This window comes from Anabrus simplex, chromosome 3, assembly GCF_040414725.1.
Source record: "Anabrus simplex isolate iqAnaSimp1 chromosome 3, ASM4041472v1, whole genome shotgun sequence".
Taxonomy (NCBI): domain Eukaryota; kingdom Metazoa; phylum Arthropoda; class Insecta; order Orthoptera; family Tettigoniidae; genus Anabrus; species Anabrus simplex.
The window spans coordinates 194,257,367-194,272,419 of record NC_090267.1 but is presented as its reverse complement, the minus strand read 5'-3'; the positions used below and the strand labels follow the sequence as shown (position 1 = coordinate 194,272,419).

Here is a 15,053-nt window from a genome sequence, read left to right as displayed (position 1 = left end):
TCAAAAATAAGCAAAGCCAGACAACGAACGGTCCACCCTTGGGAATGTCGTTCTCCGGCTGAGCAAGGCCGGTAAGAAGGGGCCAGTATAGAGGTGTAAGTGAATTGATATCGCACAGTCTCTTCAAAAATGATGTTCCCTAAATATTTTATTTGATTCGTGCGAGATCCCATGTTGATATTTAAGCACACTTAATGACCTGAATATTTTGTTATACTCAATGATTGATTAATATTGTAAAGGGAAGTTAATATAAGACATGAATTTGGATTATATAGTAGCTTTAATTGATCAGAAGCAAACTTATGCTAGTAAATAAGAAACTTATCACTTTTCCGGATGCTTATAGAGGAATAATCCAATGATACCTTCAGATAATCCAACCAGAGATCAATAAATCTTATTTTAATAGATTGTCCTAAGAACAGCTAAGAATGTTAACAGTAACAGAAGCTGATGTGTATATATAAATATTACATTAACGTAACCATTGATTTCCCATGCAGATTTTGCATATTTTATCAGTTTTCTGTATGATTATTGAAACAATAGCACATTTCAATAATTGTGATGAAAAGATGATAAGTAATAATAATGATCATTAAAAAATACTTTAAACCATCAGATCAAATGTTAAATAATAATTTTTAATATATTTTTTTGTTTGAGATTTCATTTTCCTTTACCAGCATTTCTGTTTTTGAATAAATAATAGTAATTAAGATTTACATGAGGTGTTATTTAAAATTTTCTGCTATGGTGTAAGCTAACGTAGAGTTAAGACATCAAATTATCGAATATTCTTGCAATCCAATGATACGTCGGATGGAGACGTCCATCAACTCAGCTGATATATGAAATATTACTTGGCATATTGGTGTAACTTTGATCCCAAGTAAAAAATATATATATTTATGAACCCTGAGAGACTGGTCGGGATTTCTTTTACGTGACCCATCCTGGTCGCAGGAAGGGCATAATAGAGTTACGATAAAAAGTCGTTGGACAAAAGTTGTAGATCTCTCCAAATTGAAAAACGATCGTGCTATCTGTTTTGTGATACGACTTACCATTTATCCACCAATTATCCTGAAACGAAGGTCTGCGCTGTCATTAAAATTGCCTCCATATGTTGATATTTTCCCAGGCCAAAAAGTTATACATTTGAACATCTTGGAATTTTTCCTCAAAGGAAAGAGTCCAGTTTTTGGGATTAGCACTCACATACATACAGAGAAATTAAGGAAGAATGTAATATAGTTAAGAAAGTTGACATTAATTGCAGATAGGATAATAATTGAGGATGGCTGGATAGGTCAAATATGTAAATACCAAGTGGATGTATTGGAAATATAAAATGTCCCTCACTAAATTGTAATGATATGAGTTATGGATTTAAGAAAGCAGTAACGGAGGAAAAATTTAGGTGCAAGGATTCTTAGATAAGAAGACGACTTACTGTGTTACTACTTAAGCCTAAAGATGCAAGAAATAAAAGGAGAGGATGAAAGTAGAAGAGAAATACAGTAAATAGCAAATGCCATAATACACCTTATGGTGCGAAATAATGACCCACAGTCTGCAGTGCTATTGAAATGCGAACAGCCTTCCTTAGTGCTATTTGTAGATGATTGTAACTCCCCAACGGTATTCGCAAATATCCCACAGAATGGCAGCTTGACATCTCTCTCACCTTCTACCCGATGAACAACCACGAGTTTACAGGAATAATGATGAGAAATGGCATTATGTTACTTCCCTGCCAGAAAGCAGCCAGAGACGTTGCCATGGTAATCAATAGGTTCATTGTCGGTCACTCGATGCAGAGCATGAAACCTGCAGAAAATAGTAATTTTCTCTGTCATTTGAAGAGTAGGCAAAATAAGTTGTTGAAAATGAGGAGGCATTTCACATATGGTTTTGAATATTACAAAAAATCAATAGCATAAGGGAAAATTGAAAAAACCTGTTCTGGTTTTTTTGTATAAACCCCCAGCAGTCTATTCAGCAATTATTATCACATGGGCTAAAAATAATGGAGAAAGTCATAGACAAAAGACTGAGGGATATAATAGAAACACAGTTAGAGGAAGAACAATATGGCTTTAGACCGAATAGATCAACAGTAGACTTGATATTTACAGTGTGAACGATAAAGGTAAAACATCTGGAAAGGAAGAAGGAAATCATCTTATTTTTGGATTTGGAAAAATAATAATAATCGTATGGCCTCACCTACCGTGTGCAGACATTTCAATTTGACGCCATCTGGCTGTCTGCTCGTCAATTTCGACGTTCCGTTTTACTCTAGACCCACTAGATGGTAGACAGAGTAAACCGGATCTCTCTTGGGCGTCTATGGCTGAGATTTAATGAATTTTGTCGGGTAAATACCAAATGTATCATCAGAGATCTTTTACATGCCGACATCGTATGAAATGGAGTGTCGAATGGACTTTTTTTCCGCCCTTCAAAAATCCGACTGCCACTGCCGGGTTTGAACCCGCTATCTTGGGATCTGGAGGCCGACACTCTACCATGGATCCACAGAGGCAGAGGAAAAAGATTATGATACAATTACAAGAAAACATGTATGGAAATGCCTACTGAAAAGGAATATACCAAAATTATTAATTAACAAGATAAAAATGTTGTATCATGAGAGTAAAAGCAGTGTACAAGTGGGGAGTGGTGACTCGGAAACATTTTATACAAAAAAAAAAAAAATACCATTATTGTTTATTATATTGAGGATGAAATCATAAAACGTATAAAACAGAGCATCAGTAGTGATGAAGTGAATGCTTTGGTATTTGCAGATGATGTGGTGATTGATTTGGGGAAAGGGAGAAAAGGATGTACACAGGAGACTGGACATTTGGAATGAAAATCTGAAGGAGTTTGAAATGGTAATTAGTAAAAAGAAAACTGCAGTCATGCACTGTGGAAAAGAGAAAAAGAGAAGCCAAGTGAACATAGACAGAGAACAGTTAGAGAATGTAGAACAGTTTACATATCTGGGTAGCATTATTAATGGAAGTATGAAATCAACCCTGAAATTAATAACAGACTAAGTGAAGGTACAACATCTTATCATCATATCAGAGAGCTTTTATGGGATGACAAAGTACCAAAGAGAACAAAATTAAACTTACATAAACAGTATTTTATACCAATTGTAACATACGGACTAAAAACGCTGGTAAATAATAAGAGACAAGATAGTAAGATCCAAGCAGTAGAAATGAAATTTTTAAGAACATCGTTTAAAAAGACAAAAAGAGATAGAATTCAAAATATTAAAATCAGAGAAGAGCTAAATGTAGAACAGTTGGTACAGAACATACAGAAAGCAAGACTGAATTAGTTCGGACATGTAAAAAGATTGGGAAAGGAACGGGTAGCAAGAATGGAATTGGAAAGAGAAGTTAAGGGAAAGAGACCAGTTGGAAGACCGAGAAGAAGATAGATGGATCAGATTTGGATGGACATTAGAGAAGCTGGATTGGATGTGGTGGAAGTAATGGAGCAGGTAAAGTGGAAGGACAGAAAGGAGTGGAGGAGACTTGTTGACCACACCTGGGCGACTGGAGTGGGACATTGATGATGATAATTATGATTAACCTGCCCCTTGGTGAGTACACTCTAAATATGAAGTTTGGTCAAGATCTATCCAGCCGTTTTGCCATGATGGTGTAACAGCCGGACAGACAAACAAACAGACACAAGATCTAAAAACCACTGATACAATATTGAGTTGACCTAAAACTGATAAATATCTGGAAAATTGACTAAATAAATGAAACTACAGACAGCGGACCCTCTACAACTTTATTTGTATAGATGTACGCCTACACTTCACAAATCATAGTCTGCGTATGAAATTATTTAAATTAATGGTTTTAAGGTTATTATTTGTAAATGCCCTGTTAATGTTTAGTGCTTGTATAATATCATGTCATTTTAATTTGACTGCAAGCTTGGTCAATGTAGGCATCCTTCAGTTATGGAGAAAGCAGAATTGAGTTTATTCAAAATTGTAATCTTTACTACAGTGGTTACACAAAAACAAAGCACTAAACACAATAAGGGGGGGGGGTAAGTAAGAGCAACTACACAATGTCAGAAAACACTACACACTCAGCGAAACATCAGCTGGACTACGCGGATCTCCGCCAACAACATAATACGTAAATATCAGTAGGGTCAAATAGTGGACAATAAACCAGGAAGGTGGAAGGAACTACGACCTACTGAGGGCATGGATATGGCTTAGGTTGCGGTTTCCAAAATAATTTACCGTGATCCTTAAATTTGAAATATATTATTTACAAGTGAAATTTTACAAATACATTCTGAAACAAAATCCACCAACTTACAACTTACGACTATAAGCTCCGTGATACACATATCTTAGAGGTTCTTTGATAATGGCTTCACTACAAGTTTCAAACTTCAAACCAACTATACATCTAGTTACAAATCCAGTTGTACAATGCAATTTAGTAGGTTAAAAGCAACGTAAAAAGCAATGACAATTTACAGGGAAGTGAACGTACTCTCATAAACTCTAGCGTACATCAAGTGACACTGAACTACCAGAGGCAAACCCCAAGGTAAATATATTAAATTACAATCTACATATTTAGTGAAATAAGAAATGGGAATGCCTCGAAAACAAACAGGCAAGCCCAGCTGAAAAGCTAAGGCGTCATAAATAATTAATTTGGCGAATCTAGGTTAGGCTAGGGCAGACTCCTATACGAAATAGCAACCGAACATTACGGAAATTTTAGCGGGAACGGAATTCAAGAGTGCTTACCCGAAGGTGGCCCATCCCGGTAGCGAAGCGTTGCACACGACGTAAAACTTCAGACAGACGAAGACAGACTAAGGCAGACCAGGCCAAGACAAGACCAAGACAAGTCCGAATTATCACGAACGCAGCTTCACTCTCTATATATAGGTAAACCCTGGCCTTGGAGTAGCCAATCAGAATGCATGAGTCCGCCCATCCCCACCTAGTTTCACTAATCACAATTCCTACTTTCAGTCGCGAACTTTAACTAAACTTCTCGAATACGCATGTTCACGAATCTTCCATTTCCAGAATAGTTAGAAAATGTCTTCTAGAACAGATAACCAACAAAAGGCAACACACCCTGTTCAAAAATTCATGTAACTTTCTGGATACTTCCATTAAGTACAGAACTGAAATCTACTTTTTACAAATACAAATGTTACAAATATTACACTGTACAGGTTAGGTCGTTTCAAATAAAACATTACCACACTTTACAAATAAAGGCTTCAATAAACATTTTCCACTTCCACTACATTGTTCACCTGTGACAAAAATAATGAATGCAATCAATGTATTTTTTTAATAGTGATTATAGAAATTAACATAGGAAATGAAGCTAAATTACTCAAGAATTCTATTTCTATTTAACTAGAAATGTATTGTTTTCCACAAAGTTGTTGCAGTTAAAAGAATTCCAATAATTTCATATGGTCCGTTACTTTGTAGAATTTTATTTGCTATATTATACACATTAAAATATTTTTGTTACAGGGTATTGAGGTTAGAGACAGTGATGCTGTTGCAGATCATGACAATAATAGATGCCACTTGAAAACTGATGAATTACCTGTATCTACAGAAGGATTTGCAACATCTGATAGAGAAATAGCTCATAAAACGGTAAAGATCACTTGTTGCTTGAAAATTCACTATTATTATTCTCATATTCTTCATAAGTTACACCTGGACATTTGACGAATTCTGTGGCAAAGGTTCTTTTGTTTCATGGTAGGTGGAACAAACACATAAACATATTTTATTGAATTCATTTACTATTTCAGATTGCATCATTGGATGGTTTAAGTCAACTTGTTCTTCCAGTTCTTCAAGAAGAATCTGGATCTTCTAGTCAGTATATTATGAACCAAGGTAAATACAGTACCTAAGTTCTGGTTTTGTTTGGAAATATTGTAGAAACATGCTTTTGGTGTTATTATTTTATGGATAATTTGAGGAAGTTGTTCAACAATCCTTGCATTTATTTACACTGTTTATGCCCACATTGGAGCACCAAAATCAACCTCATACAATAAAATCTTCAAAAAATATGTTCATTTCTTAACACGTGATAATTTCTTCTCTTCCCAAAACTTCTTCATTCTAGACAATCTTGCAGCCTGTTGTTCTGCTGATATAACATACTGCTTATGTTTTGATGTTTTAAGTGATAGTTTTAGTTTTGTATATTTGTTGTTTAGAATCTTCTTCTCTACTTTCAATTTGCTCTGTAGTAATTTTCAACTAATCCATATCCATTTATAGTTCTTTAAACCAAGTTTTTTATTTTTTTTAATTTTTTTTTTACTATTCCAAAAGAAATTAAAAAGCTGTTTTAGGAGTCTAAAATTTGGCAAAGTGTGTCCAAAAAATGCAATTCCTCAGTCTTCTCATCGTGTCAATAACTGATTCACTTTCCTTGTAAATTACTGAATTGGGTAAAAGTCTCCACTGGCCATCAACCTGATGTTTTCTATTAATAATTGTCCAACCCCCTGTGAGTGGGGGGTGCAGACAAATACACCCACGGTATCCCCTGCCTGTCGTAAGAGGCGACTAAAAGGGTTCCCAGGGGCTCTCAACTTGGGAGTGTCGGTTGGCAACCACAGGGCCCTTAGCTGAGTCCTGGCATTGCTTCAACTTACTTGTGCCAGGCTCCTCACTTTCATCTATCCTGTCCGACCTCCCTTGGTCAACTCTTGTCCTTTTCCAACCCGGACGGTATTAGAGCATTCGAGGCCTAGAGAGTCTTTCATTTTCCCACCCTTCGTGGCTCTTGACTTTCTTCGTTTTTCAAAGTGACTGATCCCTTCTTTTTTCTTTTTTTTTTTTTTTCCCTCTCTACCCCCTGTGGGTGAAGAACGCAGATGAAGAATACACTCACACTATCCTCTGCCTGTCGTAAGGGGCAACTAAAAGGGGCGATCAAGGGATGATCGAATTAGAACCATGAGACTACTTGTAATTAGTTCCACCATGCGGGGAACACCATGAGTTGCTTTTACTTGCATGTAGTACCACTATGTTAGGTACAAAATAGGTTTGTGATTAGTAGCAACAGATTGCGATGTCGGCTTTTACAGTAGGGCCTACCTGTGATTAGTACCAGTATATGAGCAACACCATGGTTCTGGCTTGCCTATGATTAGTATCCACTATATGAGGAACACCACGGGATAGTACGAGTCCCTGTGGTTAGTACACTTATGTGATGAACACCATAGGTTTGTGTTGCCTGTAAATGGTGCCCCAATGCGCGAAACACCATAGGTCTGTGTTACATGTGCGAATTTCATTACCTGTGAGTAGTACCATAATGTGTGGAATACCGCGAGTCTACGCTACTTTTGATTAGTACCGCAACATGACAAATACCATGGTTCTACTTTCTAGTGATAAGTACCATTATGAGGGGCCGATGACTCGGATTTTGGACCCCTTTATACAACAAGCATCATCAATTCAGTATTGTGCTATAGAAGCAGTACCTTGGTCAGTAATACGTCAGTTTCTGTGAATGTGAGGCATTGTGGGGTGGATCCACTGATTGTTTAAAATTCTTATCCATCCATTCATTCTTTGTCCTGACGTTTTGAATTCTGGTCAGTGGAGGATTTTGGACTTTTACTTTGTCATTACATTTCGTCTCATTTCATACCATTAGGGGCCGATGACCTAGGTGTAGGTCCCTTTAAACAACAAGCATCATCATCAATAATTGTCCGGAGAATTCTTCCATCCACTTTCTGCAATTGGTCTGTTGTTGCTTAGGTATTTAGTTTGAATAATGTTTCACTTGCTTCTGGTTTGATTACGGAGTTATAATGGCGAAATTTAGCATTAATTGAAAAAGACTGTTTTTTGTAACATGGCCATGTAATTTGTCGTGCTCGTCTCAATTTTAGAGTTCTGTTATCTATGGATGCTTTTTCATTAGCATTCCAAGTGACATTTTCACCAAGATATTTAAATTTATTTACAACTTTAAAATGGATCATGTTTGTGGTTACTGTAGTCACGTCCTAGTTCGTGAACCATGGGCAACGGCTGAGTGGCCTAGTAAGTGGTCCTGAGAGTCGGGATAACATTTGCTATAGAATGGGAGTGGGCATCTCAGACATATTCTGAGTCATGGCCCTCCTTGTGCACAGGCAGCTAGGACTATACAATTCACCGGTGGTCCATAACCCGTTAGAGGAGAGATCCTCACTTGGACTATATGCAAGTAGGGTAGCATCCTGCTTCATGAATTTACCGAGCTCAGAACATTTTAAGCAAGCCTCGGACCTGTGGGAGTAATGGAGTCCCACTCCCATTTGACAGGCGACGGACTCCTTGGAAACAACTTGGCGAACGAAATGGAATTCGATGGGGAGCTATCAATATTAATGGGGCTTATGGAAGAAAGAAGGTAGAACTGGCTGAGTCAGCAAATGGATGCATCTGGATGTGCTAGGAGTAAGTGATATTCGGGTAAGGGGAGATAACGAGGAAGAGATAGGAGATTATAAAGTGTACTTGACGGGTGTTAGAAAGGGAAGGGCAGAGTCTGGGGTAGGGCTCTTTGTCAGGAATACCATTCCACGCATCATAGTTTCTGTTAGGCTCGTAAATGAGTGAATGATGTGGGTAGATTTGTCAGTTGGAGGAATTAGGACAAGAATTGTGTCCATGTATTCACCATGTGAGGGTGCAGATGAGGATGAAGTTGACAAGTTTTATGAAGCATTGAGTGACATCGTGGTCAGGGTCAACAGCAAGGATAGAATAGTGCTAATGGGCGATTTCAATGCGAGAGTTGGGAATAGAACTGAAGGATACGAAAGGGTGATTGGTAAATGTGGTGAAGATATGGAAGCTAATGGGAATGGGAAGCGTTTGCTGGATTTCTGTGCTAGTATGGGTTTAGCTGTTACAAATACATTCTTCAAGCATAAGGCTATTCACCGCTACACGTGGGAGGCTAGGGGTACCGGATCCATAATAGACTATATCTTAACAGACTTTGAATTCAGGAAATCTGTCACGAATGTACGAGTTTTTTGCGGATTTTTCTATGATACAGACCACCATCTGATTTGTAGTGAACTAAGTATCTCTAGGCCAAGGGTAGAGAAAGTGACATCTGTCTGCAAACGAATAAGGGTAGAAAATCTCCAGGACGAGGAAATTAGACAGAAGTACATGGATATGATTAGTGAGAAGTTTCAAACAGTAGACAGTAAGCAGGTTCAGGATATAGAAAGTGAATGGGTGGCATACAGGGATGCTGTAGTAGGAACTGCAAGGGAATGCCTAGGAACAACTGTGTGTAAAGATAGGAAAAGGCGAACATCTTGGTGGAATGAGAGCAGCCTGTAAACGTAAAAAGAAGGCTTATCAGAAATGGCTCCAAACAAGGGCCGAGGCAGACAGGGATTTATGCGTAGATGAAAGAAACAGAGCGAAGCAAATAGTTGTTGAATCCAAAAAGAAGTCATGGGAAGATTTTGGTAATAACCTGGAAAGACTAGGTCAAGCAGCAGGGAAACCTTTCTGGACAGTAATAAAGAATCTTAGGAAGGGAGGGAAAAAGGAAATGAATAGTGTTTTGAGTAATTCAGGTGAACTCATAATAGATCCCAGGGAATCACTGGAGAGGTGGAGGGAATATTTTGAACATCTTCTCAATGTAAAAGGAAATCATTCTGGTGGTGTTGCAAACAGCCAAGCTCATGGGGAGGAGGAAAATGATGTTGGTGAAATTATGCTCAAGGAAGTGGAAAGGATGGCAAATAAACTCTCTTGTCATAAGGCAGCAGGAATAGATGAAATTAGACCTGAAATGGTGAAGTATAGTGGGAAGGCAGGGATGAAATGGCTTCATAGAGTAGTAAAATTAGCGTGGAGTATTGGCAAGGTACCTTCAGATTGGACAAAAGCAGTAATTGCACCTATCTATAAGCAAGGGAACAGGAAGGATTGCAACAACTATCGAGGTATCTCATTGATTAGTATACCAGGCAAAGTATTCACTGGCATCTTGGAAGGGAGGGTGCGATCAGTCGTTGAGAGGAAGTTGGATGAAAACCAGTGTGGTTTCAGACCACAGAGAGGCTGTCAGGATCAGATTTTCAGTATGCGCCAGGTAATTGAAAAATGCTATGAGAGGAATAGGCAGTTGTGTTTATGTTTCGTCGATCTAGAGAAAGCATATGACAGGGTACCGAGGGAAATGATGTTCGCTATACTGGGGGACTATGGAATTAAAGGTAGATTAATAAAATCAATCAAAGGCATTTATGTTGACAATTGGGCTTCAGTGAGAATTGATGGTAGAAGGAGTTCTTGGTTCAAGATACTTACAAGGGTTAGACAAGGCTGTAATCTTTCACCTTTGCTGTTCGTAGTTTACATGGATCATCTGCTGAAAGGTATAAAATGGCAGGGAGGGATTCAGTTAGGTGGAAATGTAGTAAGCAGTTTGGCCTATGCTGACGACTTGGTCTTAATGGCAGACTGTGCCGAAAGCCTGCAGTCTAATATCTTGGAACTTGAAAATAGGTGCAATGAGTATGGTACTGGTATGAAAATTAGCCTCTCGAAGACTAAATTGATGTCAGTAGGTAAGAAATTCAACAGAATTTAATGTCAGATTGGTAATACAAAGCTAGAACAGGTCGATAATTTCAAGTATTTAGGTTGTGTGTTCTCCCAGGATGGTAATATAGTAAGCGAGATTGAATCAAGGTGTAGTAAAGCTAATGCAGTGAGCTCGCAGTTGCGATCAACAGTATTCTGTAAGAAGGAAGTCAGCTCCGAGACGAAACTACCTTTACATTGGTCTGTTTTCTGACCAACTTTGCTTTACGGGAGCGATAGCTGGGTGGACTCAGGATACAGTAGAACCTCGATTATACGTTCCCGGAAACTACGTTTTCCCGCATTATACGTTCAAATTACATGGTCCCGCGAGCATCCTAATTAAATCATGTTGAAAAAATCCCGCATTATCCGTTCCTCGAAGAAACGATTTCCCGTATCAACCGTCCAGAAATTTCAGGCCCATCAACGCTAAATCCTTGATCACGCTTTTTTCAAGTAACTGAATCTCATGAAAGAATGGCTACGGCATACTTACGGATCTTGGTGTTAACGTCCTGTCATTGCGGTAATTTGAGAAAGTACTGTACCGAAAAAGCGATCGGTGCATTCATGTGGTATTGTTTTAGAGAATCGAAAAGATAATATAAAACTCTGATATTGTAACTGAAGGAAATACTAGGCATTAAATTTGAAATCTTCTTGACTGGACATTTAAAAGTAGTACAAGAAATTTATCCCTCAGTGGTTCACTTAATTGTTCCTTCAACACTTTTAGTGTTATTACGAAGTATTCCTGTGAGTTGGTATCAGCTGAAGGTAAGGCTGATTTGGTGATGTATCCTTTTAGTTTCACATGCGAGATATACAGTGGAACCTCGATTCTCCATTTTTCGAGGGACCATGAAAATAAAACGTACAACACGGGAAAATGGAAAATCTGGGAATGAATGAAAACCATTAACAATTTGGCTAAACAACACAAAAATGAAATATATATAATTACAAAAATTCATAAACCAATCCAAACTACAGCCCCAATGGGACTTTGCCTGCCAAGAGACCGCTGCGCAGATTACGAGGTGACGCATGATCAGTGTGACGAATCCTCTCGGCCGACATTCCTGGCTCTTTAGATCAGGGTCGCCATCTCACCATTAGATAGCTTCTCAATTAAAGGTAATCACGTAGGCTGAGTGGATTTGGAACCAGCCCTTATCATCATCATCATCCTAAACCATCTCCAGTTTCCTGGGTGTGTAATACGAGCCTCATCCATCTCATCCTTCCGTTGTACCATTCTTCCTCCACCAACTTGTCCCAATCATGACCTCTCAGCAGTACATCGTTCTTAACTAAATCTATCCATTTCCTTCGTGGCCTTCCCACGGGTCGTCTTCCTTCTACTTTTCTGTCAAATTCCTTCCTTATATCCAGGTCAAATTGCCTGACCTGGTCGGAATCGAACCCGGGCCCTCTGGGTGAGACACAGGCATATTAGACCGCAAAACCGCATTAAATACCGGTACGGCAGTTCAAAATCTTGATACTTTATATTCAATTTTACAGGGGAATCTTCGTCATTTTCCCGTGAAAACTTCCTTCAATTCAGCAACTTTGATTAGCCAAACTCTTCGAAAAATCTAATAACACCAAGCCAAATGACAGTCGACCACAAGTAGTTTTTAATTGTCTCATCTAATAAAATAAAGCACATTAGATACAAAAGTGACCAACATGATGGCGAAATCCCTTCTTTTCTTAATCTTTCATTGTAATTTGGTCTCCGGTATACTGTTCGTAGTCAGTTTCTGGGAATCTTGTACAAAGTAAATTAGGCCTACATCGACTTTTAAAGGTTACGTTGAATTCGAAAACACGGTTTCGAATGTAAGTATCGATTCTCATTATATTCAAGTCTGCCCATCACTAATTCAATCATATTGGAAAGGGAAAAATATTTCATCGAAACTTCAGAAATTATCTTGAGGTCATCTGGAAAGCGCACTCACTGCACGTCAGTACGAGTTGGAAATGATACAAACCAAATAAATTGTTGTGGCCACTCTCTGCTTTATGATTTCCGAGATTCTCTAAACAGTACCACCCGAATGCGATGCTAAGATGGTCCCTTATGCAAGTTCACCGCCGATCGCTTTTCCAGTACAGTAGGCCTACTTGCTCTAATTATCACAATGATGGGGCTTAACGCCAAAATCCATAAGTATGCCTTAGCTGTCCTTGTGTGAGATACAGTTTATTAAAAACGATTGAGGATTTTGCGTTTATGGGACTGAAATTTCTGGACGGTTGATCCAGGAAATCGTTTCTTCGAGGAAAGGATAATGCAGGATTTTTACAACGTGATGCTCGCGGGACCACGTAATTTGAACGCATATTCTGGGAAAACGTAGTTTCCAGGAACGGATAATCAAGTTCCACTGTAGTATGGCTTGAAATTATATCTACACTTCACAATCAAATTTACAAGTAATTCACTGATAACTGTTAGTCTGCATTACGATGACTCAGTATTCGGCTGTCATTGAACTGACACAATAACTTGACGGAACAAATACACAAAACACACTCCGAACATATAATCCATTTGGTAACTGACGATTATGTATCGATATCACTGTTCTCCATTTGTCTCCTTCAATTGACTTCATGGCAAGTGTCTTCCATTCATCTCCTTCCAATGAACTGAACTATCCAACCGACTTCTCCAACTGACTTCACTGACCTTCTGTGGCCTCACTCTCCTTCCAACTCACCTGACCGACTGAGGCCTCACCATCCAAATGACTGCTGCTTTAGGATACAGTCCATATATATAGCCATTAGTTGAAACATGGTGTAACACCAACGTCAGAGCTCAAAATAGATATGATGTCACTCCCATCCAGCTACAAATGTTACCTATTATGTTGAAATAGCCTCAGGCAAATAAGAGACTCCCTAAATGTGATCTCATTGCTAAAAGCATACAATGACAGAGCGATGACTCGACAGCTACTGTAACAGTATTGCACGATGTGTTACAATATTTTAAAAGGTAGTATCACAAATAATATATCCATATCTGATATTAGGCATCAAGTTTCACTCTACATTACTTTGATGCTAAAAAACACACACACTGAAGCAGATTCACAACTCAGTAATTTTTTATTTTTCACCTTGTCGATAAATTAGTTGCTTAAGGCAACTTATAGCTTAAAAGTGGTAACATTAAAAACAAAATTTTGTGTAATTTTTAATTTTTTAAAATAATAGTTACAAACAATTTGACAATGCAAGAAGCTGTATATTTTAAAGATTGCATAAGTTTTATGACTTATCTAGAACCTGGTAATAATTGATTTAGTTTCTGTATTTCAATTACATAAGCTTTAAGGTATACTCACAATTGTAAATAACACAAAACTTAGTTTAGAAGGTCCTGTTTATGTACATACAGTTAGTATAAGAATTTTAATGTAGCTATCAAAAATGTCCTGCAACAATCTCCTAGGCTGATGATGGTAAATTAAGTTGCTGAAACCGGTACCAGAAATTACATTAAATAAAAATGTGTTTTAATAATTTCACTATTTTGTAGTATTGAACAGGTGGAAAACCTACCCTTATCTTTGATAGTAAAAGATCATTTATATTGGGAAAAAGGCAAGTTCGGGAACATCACAGGATCGAACCAAGGATATGCAAAGAGAATGGCTTTAAATGCCAGAGGGATGATTTTGGGGCCAAATGTTTGTGATTAGACAAGAAATGCCATATTATTGATGGGAGCTATGTTTGTATAGGCGTTACTTATCTAGCTGATAAGTTGCTTAAGAAAGTAGCAGCTGAGCAAAGATTTGTGAAAATTTGTTTCTTCGTTCACAAGAAGTATTGCAGGTGGAAGGCCTAACCCATTGTATAAGCTCCCCTCGTGTCAATTTATGAGATTCCGTTATGTGTTCCCAGAGCTCTGCACCTCCTTGCCTGTTAAGTAATGTTTTGCGTTCCAAACAGCTGATCGACCTAACCACATGGAGCAAGAGAGATGGACAACTGTGTCTGTTTTAGATGTAAGCCTACGAAGCCTGCCAAAGTCGGGTTTGATCCCCGATATCTCTATTATTTTATATGCATGTCTGTATGTGTTTTTATCAATAGGTTTGTTCTATTTGTATGAGTGTACCTGTTTGTTCTTATGTGTCTTGTGTTGTTTAATTTGGGATATTTAGCTCGATAGCCAATTTGCTGGGAAGCCAGTTTTGTCTGGTCCAATTTTCATATGAGTGCGGACTCAGACTGTAGAATCAGTGCTTTATTTTGGAGGTAATGTTTAGGAACCACTCTGCATCAGCGTGTTTTATTATTTGTACTCGAATATGTCAGA

The 15,053-nt window shown here is 38.1% G+C and overlaps 1 protein-coding gene across 3 annotated transcripts in view; it reads left to right on the top strand.

Moving 5' to 3' along the window:
• The window catches only part of LOC136866139 (protein abrupt), a 251,341-nt gene that overhangs the window by 127,746 nt on the left and 108,542 nt on the right, over positions 1-15,053 (top strand). For all 3 annotated transcript variants that reach the window (XR_011017910.1, XM_068226626.1, XM_067142840.2), the window contains exons 4-5: positions 5,576-5,704; positions 5,866-5,953. Coding sequence is in view for 2 of the 3 variants with exons in the window: in XM_068226626.1 (XP_068082727.1) it covers positions 5,576-5,704; positions 5,866-5,953 (217 nt within the window). In the remaining variant the exon portion in view is untranslated. The remainder of the gene's footprint in view (positions 1-5,575; positions 5,705-5,865; positions 5,954-15,053) is intronic.